Here is a 17,763-nt window from a genome sequence, read left to right on the forward strand (position 1 = left end):
AAAAAAAAAAAACTCAAGCAGCCAGTCCCATGCTGCGCAGGGCGGTCGCCGCGGAGGCGCGGCGGCGCATCTCCCTTGCCCCGGCGAGACTCGCGCACGAGCTCGCGCAGCCGCAGGCTGAGTCGGTAGTCCCCGATCGCCGCGGCCTTGAGCCGTCGTGGGTCCCGCTCTACAAGAGGATCTCGAAGGTGTCCCACGGCAGGCCGCCGGGGATAGTGGCGGCGGAGATGGACGAATGGCTCCGCCAGAGGCTCCGGCTCTCGCAGGACCAGGTCCTCGCGTACGTCCGCGAACTAACCAAGTTCAAGAAGAACGAGGGCGCGCTCGAGGTGCCATCCCCCTCCCCCAAATCTCCTCCTTTTGTTGTTCGATGCTACATTAGCGGTAGCCTACTTTCGATAGGCTCGTGCGGAAAGTAGCGGGCTTGAAGTTTTGTTCGGGATAAGCGAGGAAAGGGGACGGATTGATATACTAGGGTTTTCATTCAACCTCTATGTGTGTTCTCTTTGTGGATCATCTTAATTTATAAGGTCGCTAATGGAAATGAACGGCGCAAACTTGAAGTTCCTTTTCAACTGAACAACTGAAGAGTAGGGCAGGGTCAACTGATTGTGTTGCCAACCGCCACGATGGTATTTTGGTGTCTGATGCTAAGTGAAAATAGGTGACATACTGCACATTGCGTTGGTCATAACATGATCGTAATTATGATACCCTGTTCTGTTTTGCTGTATCTTTATTGAAGATGGTGCGCACTATCTTGACCCCTGTAATTTTTGGAATATATGAAGAGATGCCACAGCTTCCTATTCTTTCTAAATATTACTCCTTCCGATCCATAATAAGTGTCGTGGTTTTAGTGAGTATAGCTCACATGTTTTCACTTCTCACTATTCGATAGTCATAGGATATAGTCTATGAAGAATCGAAGACAATGACTGTGTTAGAGTACGTAATGGGCCTAATGGGCCCATTAGTCTTAGGGTTAATTAGAGATAAGGGTCGTTTGCTTAGGGGTCAAGTAAGCCTTACTTGAGAGTCAAGTAAACCTCTCTATATAAAGAGAGGAGATGTATCAATCTAATGAAGCAAGAATTAAGAAGGAAATCCCTTCCCTCTTGCCTGGCCGTGGGCAAAAGGCCCCCGGTTGGCCCTCTCGCGCCCTCCTTCTAGCAGCGCCATAACAATTTGGTATCAGCTAGCTGATCATGTCTTCACCACCGCCAAGCTCGTCTCTTCCGCTGCCGGTCACCTTGTCGCCTCCGGCGACCACCACGACCGTCACCCCGCTCCTGCCCGCGCCGGGATCCTTTGTCGCGCCCGCCCCTACCGTCCTCACCTGGGAGGACGTGTCCGGGGTGCTGTGGGACCTAACGCAGGCGATCCAGGAGATCCACCTGTTCTTGGCCGGGTCCTACGGGCCGCACTCGGTTGCGCCGCCTATTGCCGCCCCTGCGCCGCCGTGGCTGCCGTGGCAGCCGCCGCACCAGGTGGCCTTCGCCGCGCTCGCCGGGCCGCTGCAGCTGCCATCCATCGCCACCACCGCCCAGCCCTGGCTGCAGTGGCAGCCGCCGCTCCAGCCGGCCTCCGCCGCGCCCGGCGCGACAGCGCAGCAGCCGCTGCAGCTGTAGCAGCCACCGCCGGTCAGCTCCGCCGCCCAGTATGGGATGCCCTACGACGGGAGTGCGACGACCTCGTTCCCATCAGCGCCGCTGCCATCCCAGGGCGTCCACATCCAGCAAATCAAGTCCCTACCGTCGCCGTCATTGCTTCTGTCTTGGATCGCTACCCGCCACGTGTCGGCGGCGGTGAGGCTGCAGGCTGCTGTGCGCGGCTTCCTAGCGCGTCGGCGTGTGCGGGAGATGCGTGGTCTGCAGCTGCCGCTCCTCCAAGTTGCCCTTTGCTGCGCAAAGGACCTTGATCTTGTCCGCTGCGTCGGGGATCTTGGGCATGTGGTTTCCCCCACAGGCGGCCGGCATGCTGTTTTCCCCACGGACAGCGACCTAAAAGTCCGCGACATCGGCGGTTGGGGGGGCGCACCCCTCCTCGTCATTCTCCATCGCAAGCCCTCCACTCTTCCCTGTGTGGTGCAGACCAACAGCCATACACATGTACTCCTTTTGTCCAGGTGGTGTCCATGGGATCCAGGTGGCTGTACACGTGCACGTCCAAAATAAAGCGTCCTAGTCTATTTCAGGTTGAGAATAATAAAACAAGCCGAGATGTAAAAGGCTTGTTTTTAGGTGTTAGGTTTGTGTTGCGTCGAGTCATGGTTATAAGTTGGTTAGGCTGCAGCTCGAGGACAAGCTGCATGTCCAGGTGGGGTGTAGTGTTAGAGTACGTAATGGGCCTAATGGGCCCATTAGTCTTAGGGTTAATTAGATATAAGGGTCGTTTGCTTAGGGGTCAAGTAAGCCTTGCTTGAGAGTCAAGTAAACCTCTCTATATAAAGAGAGGAGATGTATCAATCTAATGAAGCAAGAATTAAGAAGGAAATCCCTTCCCTCTTGCCTGGCCGTGGGCAAAAGGCCCCCGGCCGGCCCTCTTGCGCCCTCCTTCTAGCAGCGCCATAACAGACTGCGTATAAGATGTTTTGAGCCTCATACTCAGTGTATTGAGGTGAATTTTACTAAAGTGGCTTAATAATAAACATTTGAAATTTTTCTACTTAAATGATTTTAGTGAGTCAATGAGTTAAGGTTCCATTGCTATTACGTTAATCTGCATTTGGTTGAGATATGAGGTCATGCATATTGATGCCTATCTATCTGCAGAGATTTAGCAATTGAGTTGAATTATGAAAACCCCATGTTCTGTTATGTTATCTTATGTTTACTTCTGGAAAACAACACTAACATTTGTGATCTATTTGTTTCACAGCTCCATCCCCACCTAAATAGCAACATAAAGATGTGTTTGCCATGATCTATCATAGTAAATGTCATTATGATAAAGGGATAGTATGGGAGCATGCTTTTTCCTCCCCAAAATGATTCTTGTGCTAGTACTATTTGCAATCATTGACATACTCAATTATGATTTATAATCATGAACGAAGTTGCTAAAGGAAAAAATGATAAAAAAATGTGCATTTGCCATGAGCTAGTTCAGTTGGAACAATGAATGTTGTATTGTACTTAACAGAACTCCGCCTATGTTGTCTCAACATAGCCGGTCCCAAGCCCGGGTAAAGGAGGAGGGTTGTGATAGGCTTGGCGAGCCAACGTAAAAACTCAGCCACTCTTATGGAGATGAAACCCAAAAGATTTTCGTTGGGGCGTAACCCTCTCAGCGACGCGCTACATCGGAACCCGGGTGTGGTGGAAAATGGGCAAGGGCCGGGCCGTCACCCCCTAGGTGGCGCGCCGTATCTTGATCCGGATCCGGTGGCAAGTGAGCGAGGATCGGGTCGTCGCATCCTTAGTGGCGCGCTACATTGGCGCCCGGATGTAGTGGGAAATGAGCAAGGGTCTTCGCATTTGACTCGACGAGTGCGAAGGGTAAGGAAGCTAGCCGAGCCTAGGAGGATTCGCTTAGGTAGCTGGAACGTAGGGTCTCTGACAGGGAAGCTTCGGGAGCTAGTTGATGCAGCGGTGAGGAGAGGTGTTGATATCCTTTGCGTCCAAGAAACCAAATGGAGAGGACAGAAGGCGAAGGAGGTGGAGGATACCGGCTTCAAGCTGTGGTACACGGGGACGGCTGCAAACAGAAATGGCGTAGGCATCTTGATCAACAAGAGCCTCAAGTATGGACTGGTAGACGTCAAGAGACGTGGGGACCGGATTATCCTGGTCAAGCTGGTAGTTGAGGACTTGGTTCTCAATGTTATCAGCGCGTATGCCCCGCAAGTAGGCCACAATGAGAACACCAAGAGGGAGTTCTGGGAAGGCCTGGAAGACATGGTTAGGAGTGTATCGATTGGTGAGAAGCTCTTCATAGGAGGAGACCTCAATGGCCACATGGGTACATCTAACACATGTTTTGAAGGGGCGCATGGGGGCTTTGGCTATGGCATCAGGAATCAAGAAGGAGAAGATGTCTTAAGCTTTGCTCTAGCCTACAACATGATTGTAGCTAACACCCTCTTTAGAAAGAGAGAATCACATCTGGTGACTTTTAGTAGTGGCGAACACTCTAGCCAGATTGATTTCATCCTCTCGAGAAGAGAAGATAGGCGTGCGTGCCTAGACTGTAAGGTGATACCTGGAGAGAGTGTTGTACCCCAGCATAAGCTGGTGGTTGCTGACTTTCGCTTTCGGGTTCGTGTCCAGCGGGATAAGCGTGCCAAAGTCGCTAGAATGAAGTGGTGGAAGCTCAAGGGAAAGGTAGCTCAGGCGTTCAAGGAGAGGGTCATTAAGGAGGGCCCTTGGGAGGAAGGAGGGGATGCGGACAATGTCTGGATGAAGATGGCGACTTGCATTCGTAAGGTGGCCTCGGAGGAGTTTGGAGTGTCCAAGGGAAGGAGAAGCGAAGATAAGGATACCTGGTGGTGGAATGATGATGTCCAGAAGGCGATTAAAGAGAAGATTGCTTCAGACGCCTATACCTGGATAGGAGTGCAGACAACATAGAGAAGTACAAGATGGCGAAGAAGGCCGCAAAGCGAGCTGTTGGTGAAGCAAGGGGTCGGGCATATGAGGACCTCTACCAACGGTTAGGCACGAAGGAGGGCGAAAGGGACATCTATAAGATGGCCAAGATCCGAGAGAGGAAGACGAGCGATATTGGCCAAGTCAAATGCATCAAGGACGGAGCAGGCTAACTCTTGGTGAAGGACGAGGAGATTAAGCATAGATGGCGGGAGTACTTCGACAAGCTGTTCAATGGGGAGAATGAGAGTTCTACCATTGAACTGGACGACTCCTTTGATGAGACCAGCATGCATTTTGTGCGGAGAATCCAGGAGTTTGAGGTCAAGGAGGCTTTAAAAAGGATGAAAGGAGGCAAGACAATGGGCCCTGATTGTATCCCCATTAAGGTGTGGAAAGGTCTCAGGGACATAGCGATAGTATGGCTAACCAAGCTTTTCAACCTCATTTTTCGGGCAAACAAGATGCCAGAAGAATGGAGACGGAGTATATTAGTACCAATCTTCCAGAACAAGGGGGATGTTCAGAGTTGTACTAATTACCGTGGAATTAAGCTGATGAGCCATACAATGAAGCTATGGGAGAGAGTCATTGAGCACCGCTTAAGAAGAATGACAAGCGTGACCAAAAATCAGTTTGGTTTCATGCCTGGGAGGTCAACCATGGAAGCCATTTGCTTGGTACGACAACTTATGGAGAGATATAGGGAGCAAAAGAAGGACTTGCATATGGTGTTCATTGACTTGGAGAAGGCCTATGATAAGATACCGCGGAATGTTATGTGGTGGGCCTTGGAGAAACACAAAGTCCCAGCAAAGTACATCACCCTCATCAAGGACATGTACGATAATGTTGTGACAAGTGTTCGAACAAGTGATGTCAACACTGATGACTTCCCGATTAAGATAGGACTGCATCAGGGTTCAGCTTTGAGCCCTTATCTTTTTGCATTGGTGATGGATGAGGTCACAAGGGATATACAAGGAGATATCCCATGGTGTATGCTCTTTGCGGATGATGTGGTGCTAGTTGATGATAGTCGGGCAGGGGTAAATAGAAAGTTAGAGTTATGGAGACAAACCTTGGAATTGAAAGGGTTTAGGCTTAGTAGAACTAAAACCAAGTACATGATGTGCGGTTTCAATACTACTAGGTGTGAGGAGGAGGTTAGCCTGGATGGCCAGGTGGTACCTCAGAAGGACACCTTTCGGTATTTGGGGTCAATGCTGCAAGAGGATGGGGGTATTGATGAAGATGTGAACCATCAAATCAAAGCCGGATGGATGAAGTGGCGCCAAGCTTCTGGCATTCTCTGTGACAAGAGAGTGCCACAAAAGCTAAAAGGCAAGTTCTACAGGACGGCGGTTCGACCTGCAATGTTGTATGGCGCTGAGTGTTGGCCGACTAAAAGGCGACATGTTCAACAGTTAGGTGTGTGGCGGAGATGCGTATGTTGAGATGGATGTGTGGCCACACGAGGAAGGATCGAGTCCGGAATGATGATATACGAGATAGAGTTGGGGTAGCACCAATTGAAGAGAAGCTTGTCCAACATCGTCTGAGATGGTTTGGGCATATTCAGCGCAGGCCTCCAGTAGCTCCAGTGCATAGCGGACGGCTAAAGCGTGCGGAGAATGTCAAGAGATGGCGGGGTAGACCGAATTTGACATGGGAGGAGTCCGTTAAGAGAGACCCGAAGGATTGGAGTATCACCAAAGAGCTAGCTATGGACAGGGGTGCGTGGAAGCTTGCTATCCATGTGCCCGAGCCATGAGTTGGTTGCGAGATCTTATGGGTTTCACCTCTAGCCTACCCCAACTTGTTTGGGACTAAAGGCTTTGTTGTCGTTGCTGTTACTGTACTTAACAGGGTTTATTGTCTCTAATAGACAATTGCAGGAAAGATTTTGATGGATAATTTGTCTCAAACAAACATGTCTTTTCATGTTCTTTACAAATAACCGCATATCAAACGTATACAGTCTGAGGTTTAAGCAATAAGGTCTACCACAAAAACTGCTGATGGTTAAGAATGGTCTTAAGCTGAGTTAATCTCCAATCTCTCGAAATTCATCTGTCATTGGTTGCTTGCCCATAACATACTCTACTTCTTAGTCGGGGATCTCGATTCTCACACGTGAATAGGCAAAATCCTGGAGGAAATAATGTTCTAGATGGAAGAAAAGTAAGATTTCACACCAGAAAATGAAGGTTCATGTTCTAACAGTAGAAGGTTCAGATGGTGATAAGTCTCTCCTTAGGATCTTTTTATATTCACTGTAATATTGTGGTACTAAGTGTTCATCTGCTGTTCTGGTGCAATCTCTTTCTGAGCAAAGTATCTTTTCATGTTCGCTGTATAATTTTCGGCCATGTTGTTTTGTACCCAGTTGCTGGACTGGATGGAAGCTCATGGAGCAAAGTTGAGGCTTGGGCATCACGCACTGCGGCTTGACCTCATTTCAAAAGTGCGTGGGATACAGGCAGCTGAAGAATATTTCTGGAGCCTTCCAGACATATGCAAGTCTGTGAAAACTTATTCCTGTCTGCTTAACTGCTATGGTAAACATGGGTTGGCATACAAAGGTCTGGAGCTCTATGAGAAGATGAAGGCCAAAAACATTGTTCCAGATAAACTGGTGTACAACAACTTGATGATTTTGTATCAAAAGGCAGGCCAGCCAGAGAAAATTCAATCCACATTTGAAGAAATGCGAGGAAGTGGTGTAAGTGCTAATAAGTTTACATACTTCACCTTGATAGAAAGCTATATCACAATGAATGACCTGGACGCTGCGGAGAAGGTCCTGGCAGAATTGCAGAAGGTGGCTCCAGTTCACTGGTCCTTGTACACTCGGATGGCAAACAATTACATTAAACTAAAGTTGTTTGGCAAGGCAGAAATTGCCCTAAAGAAAGCTGAGGAAGTTATGGACAAGGCTGACTTGTGCTCCTGGTATGCCCTCCTCTCCTTACATGCCCATTGTGGCAATTCAACCGAGGTGAAGAGGATCTGGAAGTCTTTGAAGTCCACATTCAAGAAATGCTTGAACAGAAGCTATCTTGTGATGCTTCAAGCTCTGAGTATGATTGATGACTTTGAGTCTTTGCAGCAAATATTTCAGGAGTGGCAATCGAGTCATGAACATTATGACACAAGGATAGCAAATGTTATGATCAAGGCTTACCTTGATAAGGGTATAATAGACGAAGCTGAGGCTATCCGTCAGAGCACAATGGCACAGGGTCATTGCGACGAGGAGATGGTTTACATATTTGCAGAGTTCTATCTGGATAAATCTGATGTTAACACGGCACTGGAGATCTTGAGAGATGCAAAGAACATGGTGACGGCACACAAATGGGTGCTATCGAAAGAGCTTGTGAGCAGATTTCTGAAGCACTATGAAGAGTCAAAGGATGTTGCTGGTGCGGAGTCTTTCCTCGAGTGCCTGAAGAAGCTTGAATGCCTTGATCCGGACGCTTATGAGGCCATGATGCAGACCTATGTAGTTGCAGGTAGAACCTGAGACGACTGAAAGTGCTGAAAGTGCCTCTGGCAGTTGAAATAGAAAGAGGAAATTTTTGGCTGTAGAATTAGAGGCTGCCGTAGACCTTTTCCTAGAGCTGTTCTATAACTTGTCGAAGATGCATTTATGTCGTGAAAGCCCGGGAGAAAGCATCTGGTGTACATGATGAAATTGATGATCTTTGTCACCCCTTGCTGTCACCGGATTTCCGTATCATATGTACATTGCAAGGTCTTTTGGCATTTTACATTTGATGCTCTGCTAGCTCCTCCTGACTATTGTGTGACATCTATCTATACTACTAATTTGATGCAGTTATTCGCAAAATAAAAAAAAAAAATCTCGTCTGCTTATAAGTTACTCATGCAGTTGTTTGCTCGACTTGATAGCACAATATTCTATAGAAGTTCTAATTACACATGAACTAAGACTAACTGTTAACTACTCCCTCCATTCGGAATTATTTGTCGCAGAAATGGATGTATCTAGATGTATTTTAGTTTTAGATACATCCATTTCGAAATTATTTGTCGCAGAAATGGATGTATCTAGATGTATTTTAGTTCTAGATACATCCATTTCCGAGACAAGTAATTCGAACGGAGGGAGTACCTGGTAGAACTTTCGTTGTGCTTATGTTGTTTGTCCATCCAATAGAAACCTAGGCTAGTGCTTGGTTGCCTTGGCTCCGGCTGTTGTGGCCGGAGCTAAGGGAGCGTGGGCGTGGCTGCCTGAGTTCCTCGGCGGCAGTGGCGGTCTTACTGCTGCCGCATTGCACTCACCAGTCGAGTGTGCAGGCACCGGCGATGTCGTGCCGCGGTCCTTTAACGACGAGGCGGTGCGGAAAGAAGACCGACGTTGTGGCAGCCAACACGGGGGCATGTTTTTTGGGGAGCAGCCGCCGCAAGCGTGATGTTGAGGGTGTCGATCATGATCTTTGTCGTCAGTGGGTTGATCGGTTCTGCCCTTGTGCTCGTATTTATCCTGAATTTATTTTAAGATTTCCGGCGATGCCCGTTCAGTAGGAGGAGACGTTTCCGTCGACTATGAGGCGCCTATGATGACCTCGTAAGGGTGAGCGTATGCGCGTATATACGAGTGCTTGCGTCTGTATTGTGTTAAAAAAAAGTAAATACAAAGAATATTCTTGTGGTACCCATAGTTCAGTATTTTTCCTTGATAAATATCTGAACTTTCTGTCCTAAACCTTCTAGAAACGGAATTATATATCTTGGCTTGTCCTTTTGGCTTGAAACTTTGTGGAGGCCTCCTATGCATCATAGGACACCTACACAAGAGGTCATGATCAAAAGAGAATTCTCGCCACCACTTCAGTCTCTTTTTTGAATAAAAGAAGGGCCTCTCCTTCCGATTACTATCAAGAGAAACCACATGGTTCAGAGCCTGACTACAAACTACTACTACTACTAGAACGAAAAGAAAGATAGAACGACGGAGTCAGAGAGCTCCAACCACCAACTTGATGACCATATGAAAGTCTAGACAAGCGAGCAGCACAGCTCGCATGTGCCAACATCTAGCCAAATATCATACAATGCCGAAACACAGCCATAGACCAGTTCTGCAGCAAAGACACAATGTCACCAAAAGCCGATGTAAAAGAAGAGCCAAAGCGACCCAACACCAACAGGTTGAAGTCGAAACCCAACAATACCATTTTTCTTGCTCGTCGGAAAGATCTTTATTGCCTTCCTTTTTCCTAGCCACCTATGTGCAAGATCCCATGTCTCCAGCCTTGAGATGACCTGTAGACTTCATTTGCTACACGTTCAAGTAGCTTTGCTCCCACCATAATCACCTCTTTGTTTTACACCTTTATTTGCAAAATAGACCATCCAACGATCCAAAAGCAAGTCAACTTTTATTAGAATCATTGGATCATTGTATAGCTTGCTCTCAAAGATAATTTCATTTCTCCATTTCCATAATGTCCAAAACACAACAAAGATACCAACTAAAACCAGGCTTTTCTCATTCTTTGGAAAGGTTTTGATCCACCTCCCAACGCAGTTTTCAACAGAGGAAGGAGTTGAAATAAACCAAAGGCACATTTCAATAAGCATCAAACTAAAACCACAACAGAACGGGTGGAGAAAAGATGATCAATTGTCCAATCTTTTCCACATAAGACACATAATTTGCTCCCTTTCCAACCTCTCTTCAACGGAATATCTTTAGTAAGAATAGTTTTCCTAGGCACCAGCCAAAGAAAAACTTTAATCTTGGTAGGGACTTTTACCTTCCATGGGAATTTCTGTGGGAAGTTGCAATCCACAGCAATCATTTTCTATCTAGAGTTTTGACTGGGAGTTTCTTATCTCCAATGACAGATCTTTCAACATGGTCCTTACCAAGTCTCATTTCAATCTCCTCACATCTTAGTTTAAGGTTTTTCCACGGTTCAAGAGAATCTCCATATAAGGTCCTTCTAAATATAAATCCACCCCACCCTTTCTGCAATGTCTCAGCCACAATAATGTTATGATCAAAACTGAGAAGGTAAAGTCCGTGATACTCATCTTTTAAGGGTTTGTCATCTACCCATACATCCTTCCATAACCTAACACTACACCCATCTCCCAGCACTGGTACGCGTCGGTGCTATACAAACGGTTTTTAACCCCTTTCCGCGACTGTTGGGGATATAACTATTTGTGTAAGCCGCTCAGGAGGGGCCGGGTTACACAAAGAAGACTTACCAGAGAAAAGCCCAAGACCAAAGTATGAAGATGGCGGCTCATAGAGGGCTTAAGGCCCGCAGGTGACTTAAGGCCCGTTGTAGTAAACCGCCATGATGGCATAACTTGTATCATAAGGTAGTTTTAACTAGTCACCGAGCCGGACACTGTTATAAGCCAGCCGGGACTCTGTAGGCCGCAGGGCGTCAACCCGTGTATATAAGGGGATGACCTGCTGGCGGCTTAGGGCAAGAAACAACTCATCGAGAACCGGGCATAGCGTATCTCGCTCACTGGTCATCGAAACATCAATACCAACCCAACTAGACGTAGGCCTTACCTTCACTGTAAGGGGCCGAACTAGTATAAAACCCTCTCGTGTCCTTTGTCCCGATTAACCCCTTCAAGCTTCCTAGTTGCGATGGCTCCACAACTAAGTCCTTTCACGAGGACATCTGACGTGACAATTCCACGACAGTTGGCGCCCACCGTGGGGCCAGCGCACGGTGGATTTGAGTTCTTGAAGGGCAACTTCGAAGGGCTCAAGGGATACGTAGTGGGCCGGATGACCAAGAGTCGTCGCGGCAAGATCTACATTGATGACGAAGGCTGGGGCCCCGACGCCGGCTCAATTGAGTACGGGTACCGGGTCCCCTTCGGAGGGATCCACGTCTTCATCGGCCGGATTGGCGAGCCGGGGCCTGAGCCGGACAACTGCACCGACCTCGTTGAGACGGCTCAGCGTGCGAAAACCGCCCGGGCTCAACCCGGCATGAAGCGTGTCTTTGTGGGTTGTGTTCACGGAGAAGAGCTTTCCGAAAGTCCTGAAGATGGTGGTGAGACGGCCGTCCACTCTGACGGTGATTCGTCCGCCGATTCAACAGATTCTCTGTATCAAGTTCAAGATGGTGTGCTCGGGGGCTATTCCGATGGCTTTAGTATTCCGGACCCCTGTGAGTTGCCGAATTGGGCAGGAGTCTTCATGGCTGGGACTCAACCCGGTCAAATCTCTACAGCCGCTACTGCAGTTACGTCCGAGATAGGAGCGGCCGGGGCAGGAGGCCCTATGCGCCCGCTGGCTCAAATGCTGATAGACCTCATGGACAAGCTTACGACCCTGTTAACCGCCACTGTTATCCCTGCGAACAAAGATGAGCATGACGCGGAGGTGGCATGGGTACGTGAGGAGATAGCTCAGGCCAAGGAGGCCTTGGCAGCTGAGGATACTAGACTAGCTACGGAGCGGGCGGCTCTCGATGCCCGGGCATAGCATTTGCAATCAGAGGCTTACCAGCTCATGATGAGCTTAAACGCGTCCAATGAGATAATGAGGAGGAGACACCAGAAGACCCAATCCCGGTTACCTCCGAATTACGACCCTCGGGTTCTTTTCGCTACACCCGGAGCCGGCCCAAGTAACCCGCCAGATGCCAATCAGCTTATGACATCTGGAGCAGGAGGACCGGCTCAGCGTCGAGAGATGCCACCTCCTCATATGAGCATGGCGCCGCCACGTTATGTGCCGATACCGCCGGGTCACTTTTCCAACCCCATGGAGAACTTAATTGCAGCATCAGCGCGTCTGGTGGCTCTCCCAGTAGATGGTGATGATCCAACAACGATGGAGACCCGGAGAATCAGGGAAGTTGTCCAAACGGCCCTGGCTCAGCAAGAGACCTATTCTTATAGCCGGGATAGGATTCATTCAACTCCTCCGCCTTGGTTAGCACCGACTCGTTAGAACCGGAGTCCGAGTTACAGCAGGCACATGGAATCTGAAGCTTCGTCAAGCAACGCCCAACGCCGCGACCAACATGGTGGCTATAACCCGGTGCAGGACCGAGTACGTCAGGAGAGCGAGCAGGCGGCTCAGCTGGCGGCTCAGCTGGCGGCTCAACAGGCGGCACGTCAGAATATTACAGAGTATCCAATGACTTCCACTGAGATGGGAGTAGCCACCAGAACCGGTGGTGTTCCTTGTTTGATACTGGCTTTGCATAACGTGCGCCTGCCCAAGGACTTCAAGGGACCTCGAAAGGTGCCGAATTACACAGCCGATTTACAACGTGGAGCCTGGATTGAGAGCTATGAGATGGCCATGGAGCTGTTGGAAGTCAGTGACGCGACAATGGCTAAATATTTCACCATGATGTTAGATGGAATGGCCCAGTCTTGGTTAAAGAGTTTACCACCCAATTCCATTGGTTCATGGGAGGAGTTAAAAGCCCGTTTCATCCAGAACTTCAAGGACACTTGTAAGCAGTCTATGTCAATCATGGACTTGACGAATTTTAAGCAAGGGGAGGATGAATCCACCACCCATTGGGTACGCCGAGTCAAGGAGATAATTCATTCATCTGATAAGATGGATGCCGGCTCTGCAGTCCTCATGTTGGAGAAAAATTGCAGCTTTGAGCCGCTGAGGCAGAAACTGGGGCACCTTAAGCGTGACTGTAGGGATATGGGCACGCTGATGGCGGCTTTAGTCAAATATGCCGATTCTGATAGTACCAAGGATCCCGCGTCTGATGATGAGAAGATAGGGAAGGGAAAAAGTAACGGCAATGGAAAGGGTCAACAGCACAACCCGGGGAATCAAAACGGCAATAAGCGTAAGGCGGACAGCAACCCGGAGCTTGTAGCCAACGCTAATACACAGGGTAACAATCAGAGACATAAGGGTAAGTGGCCTCGATCCGGCGGGTCAGGCCCATCTCTTGAGCAGCTACTCAATGAGCCCTGCCCGAAACACGGCACTCGGGAGCACCCCACTACACACCTATGGAAAGATTGCGCGATCATGAAGGCGTTTAAAAATTCCAATAGCTTTGATGGTGGTCATGGATCGGGCGGCGGTTCAGGGGCTGGCGGCTTTCATGGCCTGGGTGGTGGTTCAAATTCCGGTTTTCAGGGACAGCCGGGCGGGAATAATCAGCAGCAATCTGGTCAGGGAGGACAACAACAGCAGCAGTCGGGTTATCAGAGCCATCCGAAACAGTTGAGTGGTGGGCAGTACCATGTGTTTACCACTAGCTTATGCAAACGTGACCAGAAGGTTCTTAAGAGGGCCGTAAATTCGGTTGAGCCGGCAATTCCTCGTTATTTGAGATGGTCAGAGCAACCCATCATATGGAGCAGAGAGGATCACCCTCCCCGAGTTGATAATCCGGGTCAGTTAGCCTTGATGGTGGCACCCCAGGTTGGTGGATATAAATTCACTAAGGTACTCATGGACGGAGGTAGCAGCATCGATATCCTCTATTATGATACTTTCCAGCGCATGGGGTTGACTGAGAAGAATCTGAGAACATCCAACACTGTTTTCCATGGGGTGGTTCTAGGCAAGTCAGCTTACCCAGTTGGCAAGATTGAATTGGAGGTGGCCTTTGGAGATGAGTATGATTCCAGGGCTGAGAAATTGACGTTTGAAGTGGTCAAAATCCGGAGTCCATATCACGCTTTGTTTGGGCGACCGGCTTATGCTAAATTCATGGCACGGTCGTGTTACGTTTACTTACAGCTCAAGATGCCGGGTTACAAGGGCACCATCACTATGCATGGGAGTCAAAAGGTGGCTTTGGAATGTGAAGAAGGTGACACAGCTTACGCTGAGACTGCCTGTGCCACGGAGGAGCTTAAGTTTTATCAAGACAATGTTGACCCGGCGGATATGACCTCCCTCAAGAAACCAACTACTGAGCATGACCCGGCGTTGAAGTTTAAATCGGCCGCTGAGACAAAGCTTGTTGACTTTACCCCAGGAGACGCCTCTAAGCAGTTCAGTATCAATGCCAACTTGGATCCTAAATAGGAAAGCGCGCTCATCGAGTTCATCCGTGAGAATCGGGACATCTTTGCATGGAAACCTTCTGACATGCCGGGTGTACCAAGGGAACTCACTGAGCACACTCTTAATATTGATCCAAGGTATTAGCCGGTCAGGCACTTTCTCCGACGGTTCAACAAAGAGAGACGGAAAGCTATTGGAGAAGAGGTTGCCCGGCTCTTAGCGGCCGGGTTTATTGTTGAAGTTTTTCATCCGGAGTGGTTGGCTAACCCGGTGTTGGTGCTCAAGAAGAACGGCACTTGGCGGATGTGCGTGGATTACACGGACTTAAACAAGGCTTGTTCGGCTGATCCCTTTGCTCTCCCCCGTATTGATCAAATCATTGATGCTACGACGGGTTGTGAACGTTTGAGCTTCTTGGATGCTTACTATGGTTATCATCAGATCAAGATGGCAGTTAAAGACCAGGAGAAGACAGCTTTCATCACTCCGTTTGGTGCCTTCTATTATGTATCTATGCCATTCGGACTCAAGAGTGCCCAGGCGACTTATCAGCGATGTGTGCAGAACTGTTTGCACAATCAAATTGGCGTAATGTTCATGCTTATGTGGATGACATCATGGTGAAATCCAGAGAAAAGGAAACCTTAATATCCGACTTGAGAGAGACCTTTGACAATCTCCGGGTTTACAAGATGATGCTTAACCCGGCCAAGTGTGTGTTTGGTGTACCTGCAGGCAAGCTCTTGGGTTTTCTGGTGTCAAACAGAGGCATTGAAGCTAATCCGGAGAAGATCACGACGATTACCTCTCTGGCTAAGCCGGCGTGTATTAATGATGTTCAGCGCCTGGCGGGACGTGTTGCTGCTTTAAGCCGGTTCATAAGCCGGTTAGGGGAGAAGGCCTTACCGCTATATCAGATGATGAAGAAAACAGACACTTTCGTCTGGAGCGATGCTGCTAACACTGACTTTGAAGATTTAAAGAGACAGTTGTCTGAGCCACCGGTTCTTGCGGCTCCCATTGATAGAGAGCCGCTATTATTATATGTGGCTGCTAACTCGCGGGCCATCAGTGTTGCCATCGTGGTAGAGCGTAAAGAAGCAGGCAAGGAGCATCCGGTTCAAAGGTCGGTTTACTACATCAGTGAGGTGCTCATTGAGTCTAAACAAAGGTATCCACATTGGTAGAAGCTTGTTTATGGTGTGTTCATGTAAAATCGGAAGCTGAAGCAGTACTTCCAAAGTCATCCTATAACGGTGGTAAGTTCAGCTCCTTTGGGAGACATCATTCAGAACAGGGAGGCCACAGGACGAATCGCCAAGTGGGCCATTGAGCTTGGGCCTTATGATTTGAAGTATATGCCCCATACTGCCATCAAATCTCAGGCCTTGGTGGACTTTATCAATGATTGGACAGAGTTGCAGGCACATGAGGAGAAGCCGGACAATACGTATTGGACTATTCACTTTGATGGGTCCAGGCAGTTAGAAGGATCAGGGGCTGGAGTTGTTTTAACTTCCCCTCGAGGTGACAAATTTCGTTATGTGCTCCGGCTCATGTTTCCTTGTACTAACAATGCAGCTGAATACGAGGCCTTGCTCCATGGTCTCCGGATGGCTAAGGAGATGAATTTAAGCCGGGTAAGATGCTTGGGCGACTCAGACCTCGTGGCTCAACAGGTCTCAGGCACGTGGGATTCTAAGGATCCCCTTATGGCGGCTCATCATCGTGAAGTAGATGCTGTAGCTGGGTACTTCAAAGGATATCAGGTGGAGCATATTGATCGAAGGAAGAATGAGGCGGCTGATGCATTAAGCCGGTTGGGCTCTCAGCGTAAGCCGGTGCCGCCTAACACCTTTCTTGATGTTCTGCATAATCCTTCTGTCAAGGTACCTACAGAGGAAGAGCTTGCAGTGCCAGACCCGGAGGCACAGTTGGTGGCCGCACTTCACGTCATCCCAGATTGGACATTGCCATACTTGGCTTATATGACCCAGGGAGAGCTGCGTGAGGATGAGACCTTGGCACGACAAATTGTCAGGCGGTCCAAATCCATGACAATTGTTAATGGCGAGTTACATCACCTCAGTGTCACAAGGGCGTTCCAGCGTTGTGTGTCACCTGCAGAGGGTCAAGAGATACTTCGAGAGATCCATGAAGGAGATTGTGGTCACCATGCCGGCTCAAAGTCTCTGGTGGCTAAGGCCTTCCGTCATGGTTTTTATTGGCTGACGGCTCATGCTGATGCGGAGGACCTTGTTAGCAAATGTGACGGATGTCAAAAATTCTCACGACGAGCTCATGTGCCGGCTCAAGAATTGAGGATGATTCCAATTACTTGGCCATTCGCAGTCTGGGGGCTTGACATGGTGGGACCCTTCAAGAGGTCTAAGAACAAAAAGACACACCTCCTGGTGGCAGTGGATAAATTTACAAAGTGGATTGAGGCAGAGCTGGTCAGTCAGTGTGATGCAGCCACGGCGGTTCAGTTCATCAAAAAGGTGATCTTTCGTTTTGGTTTTCCACATAGCATCATAACTGATAATGGCACTAATCTCTCCAAGTGTGCAATGGAAGAGTTCTGTCAATGAGAGCATATCCGGCTTGACGTTTCGGCTATTGCTCATCCTCAATCCAATGGTCAAGCAGAAAGAGCTAATCAGGAAATTTTAAGGGGTATCAAACCACAACTCTTGGTCCCCTTACAGCGGACTCCGGGTTGTTGGGTGGAAGAGTTACCCTCTGTGCTGTGGAGCATCAACACTACGCCTAACAGATCCACGGGTTATACACCTTTTTTCATAGTTTATGGAGCAGAGGCAGTTTTGCCAAGTGATATCCGGCACGATTCGCCCCGGGTGGCGGCTTACGTTGAGGCTGATAATGAAAAAGCTTGACAGGAGGCACTTGACTTGTTGGATGAGGAGCTAGACTTGGCAATAGCCCGCTCAGCGATTTACCAGCAAGACCTTCGTCGCTATCATAGCCGCCGGGTCAAAAGCAGAACATTTCAGGAAGGCGACTTAGTGCTCCGGCTCATCCAGGATCAGTCCAATATGCACAAGCTATCCCCTCCTTGGGAAGGACCCTTTGTGGTCAGCAAGAATCTGAACAACGGGTCATACTACCTCATTGATATTCGAGAATACAAATAAG

At 48.7% G+C, this 17,763-nt stretch overlaps 1 protein-coding gene across 1 annotated transcript; it reads left to right on the forward strand.

The window, feature by feature from the left end:
- Positions 1-6: 6 nt before the first annotated feature.
- LOC119324013 (pentatricopeptide repeat-containing protein At4g01990, mitochondrial-like) lies at positions 7-8,382 on the forward strand. Its single transcript, XM_037597732.1, has 2 exons — positions 7-329; positions 6,979-8,382. The coding sequence occupies exons 1-2, from the start codon at positions 30-32 to the stop codon at positions 8,116-8,118; spliced, it is 1,440 nt and encodes a 479-aa protein (XP_037453629.1). The 5' UTR covers positions 7-29; the 3' UTR covers positions 8,119-8,382.
- The last annotated feature ends 9,381 nt before the right edge of the window (positions 8,383-17,763 follow it).

This window comes from Triticum dicoccoides, chromosome 6B (genome assembly GCF_002162155.2).
Source record: "Triticum dicoccoides isolate Atlit2015 ecotype Zavitan chromosome 6B, WEW_v2.0, whole genome shotgun sequence".
NCBI classification, from domain to species: domain Eukaryota; kingdom Viridiplantae; phylum Streptophyta; class Magnoliopsida; order Poales; family Poaceae; genus Triticum; species Triticum dicoccoides.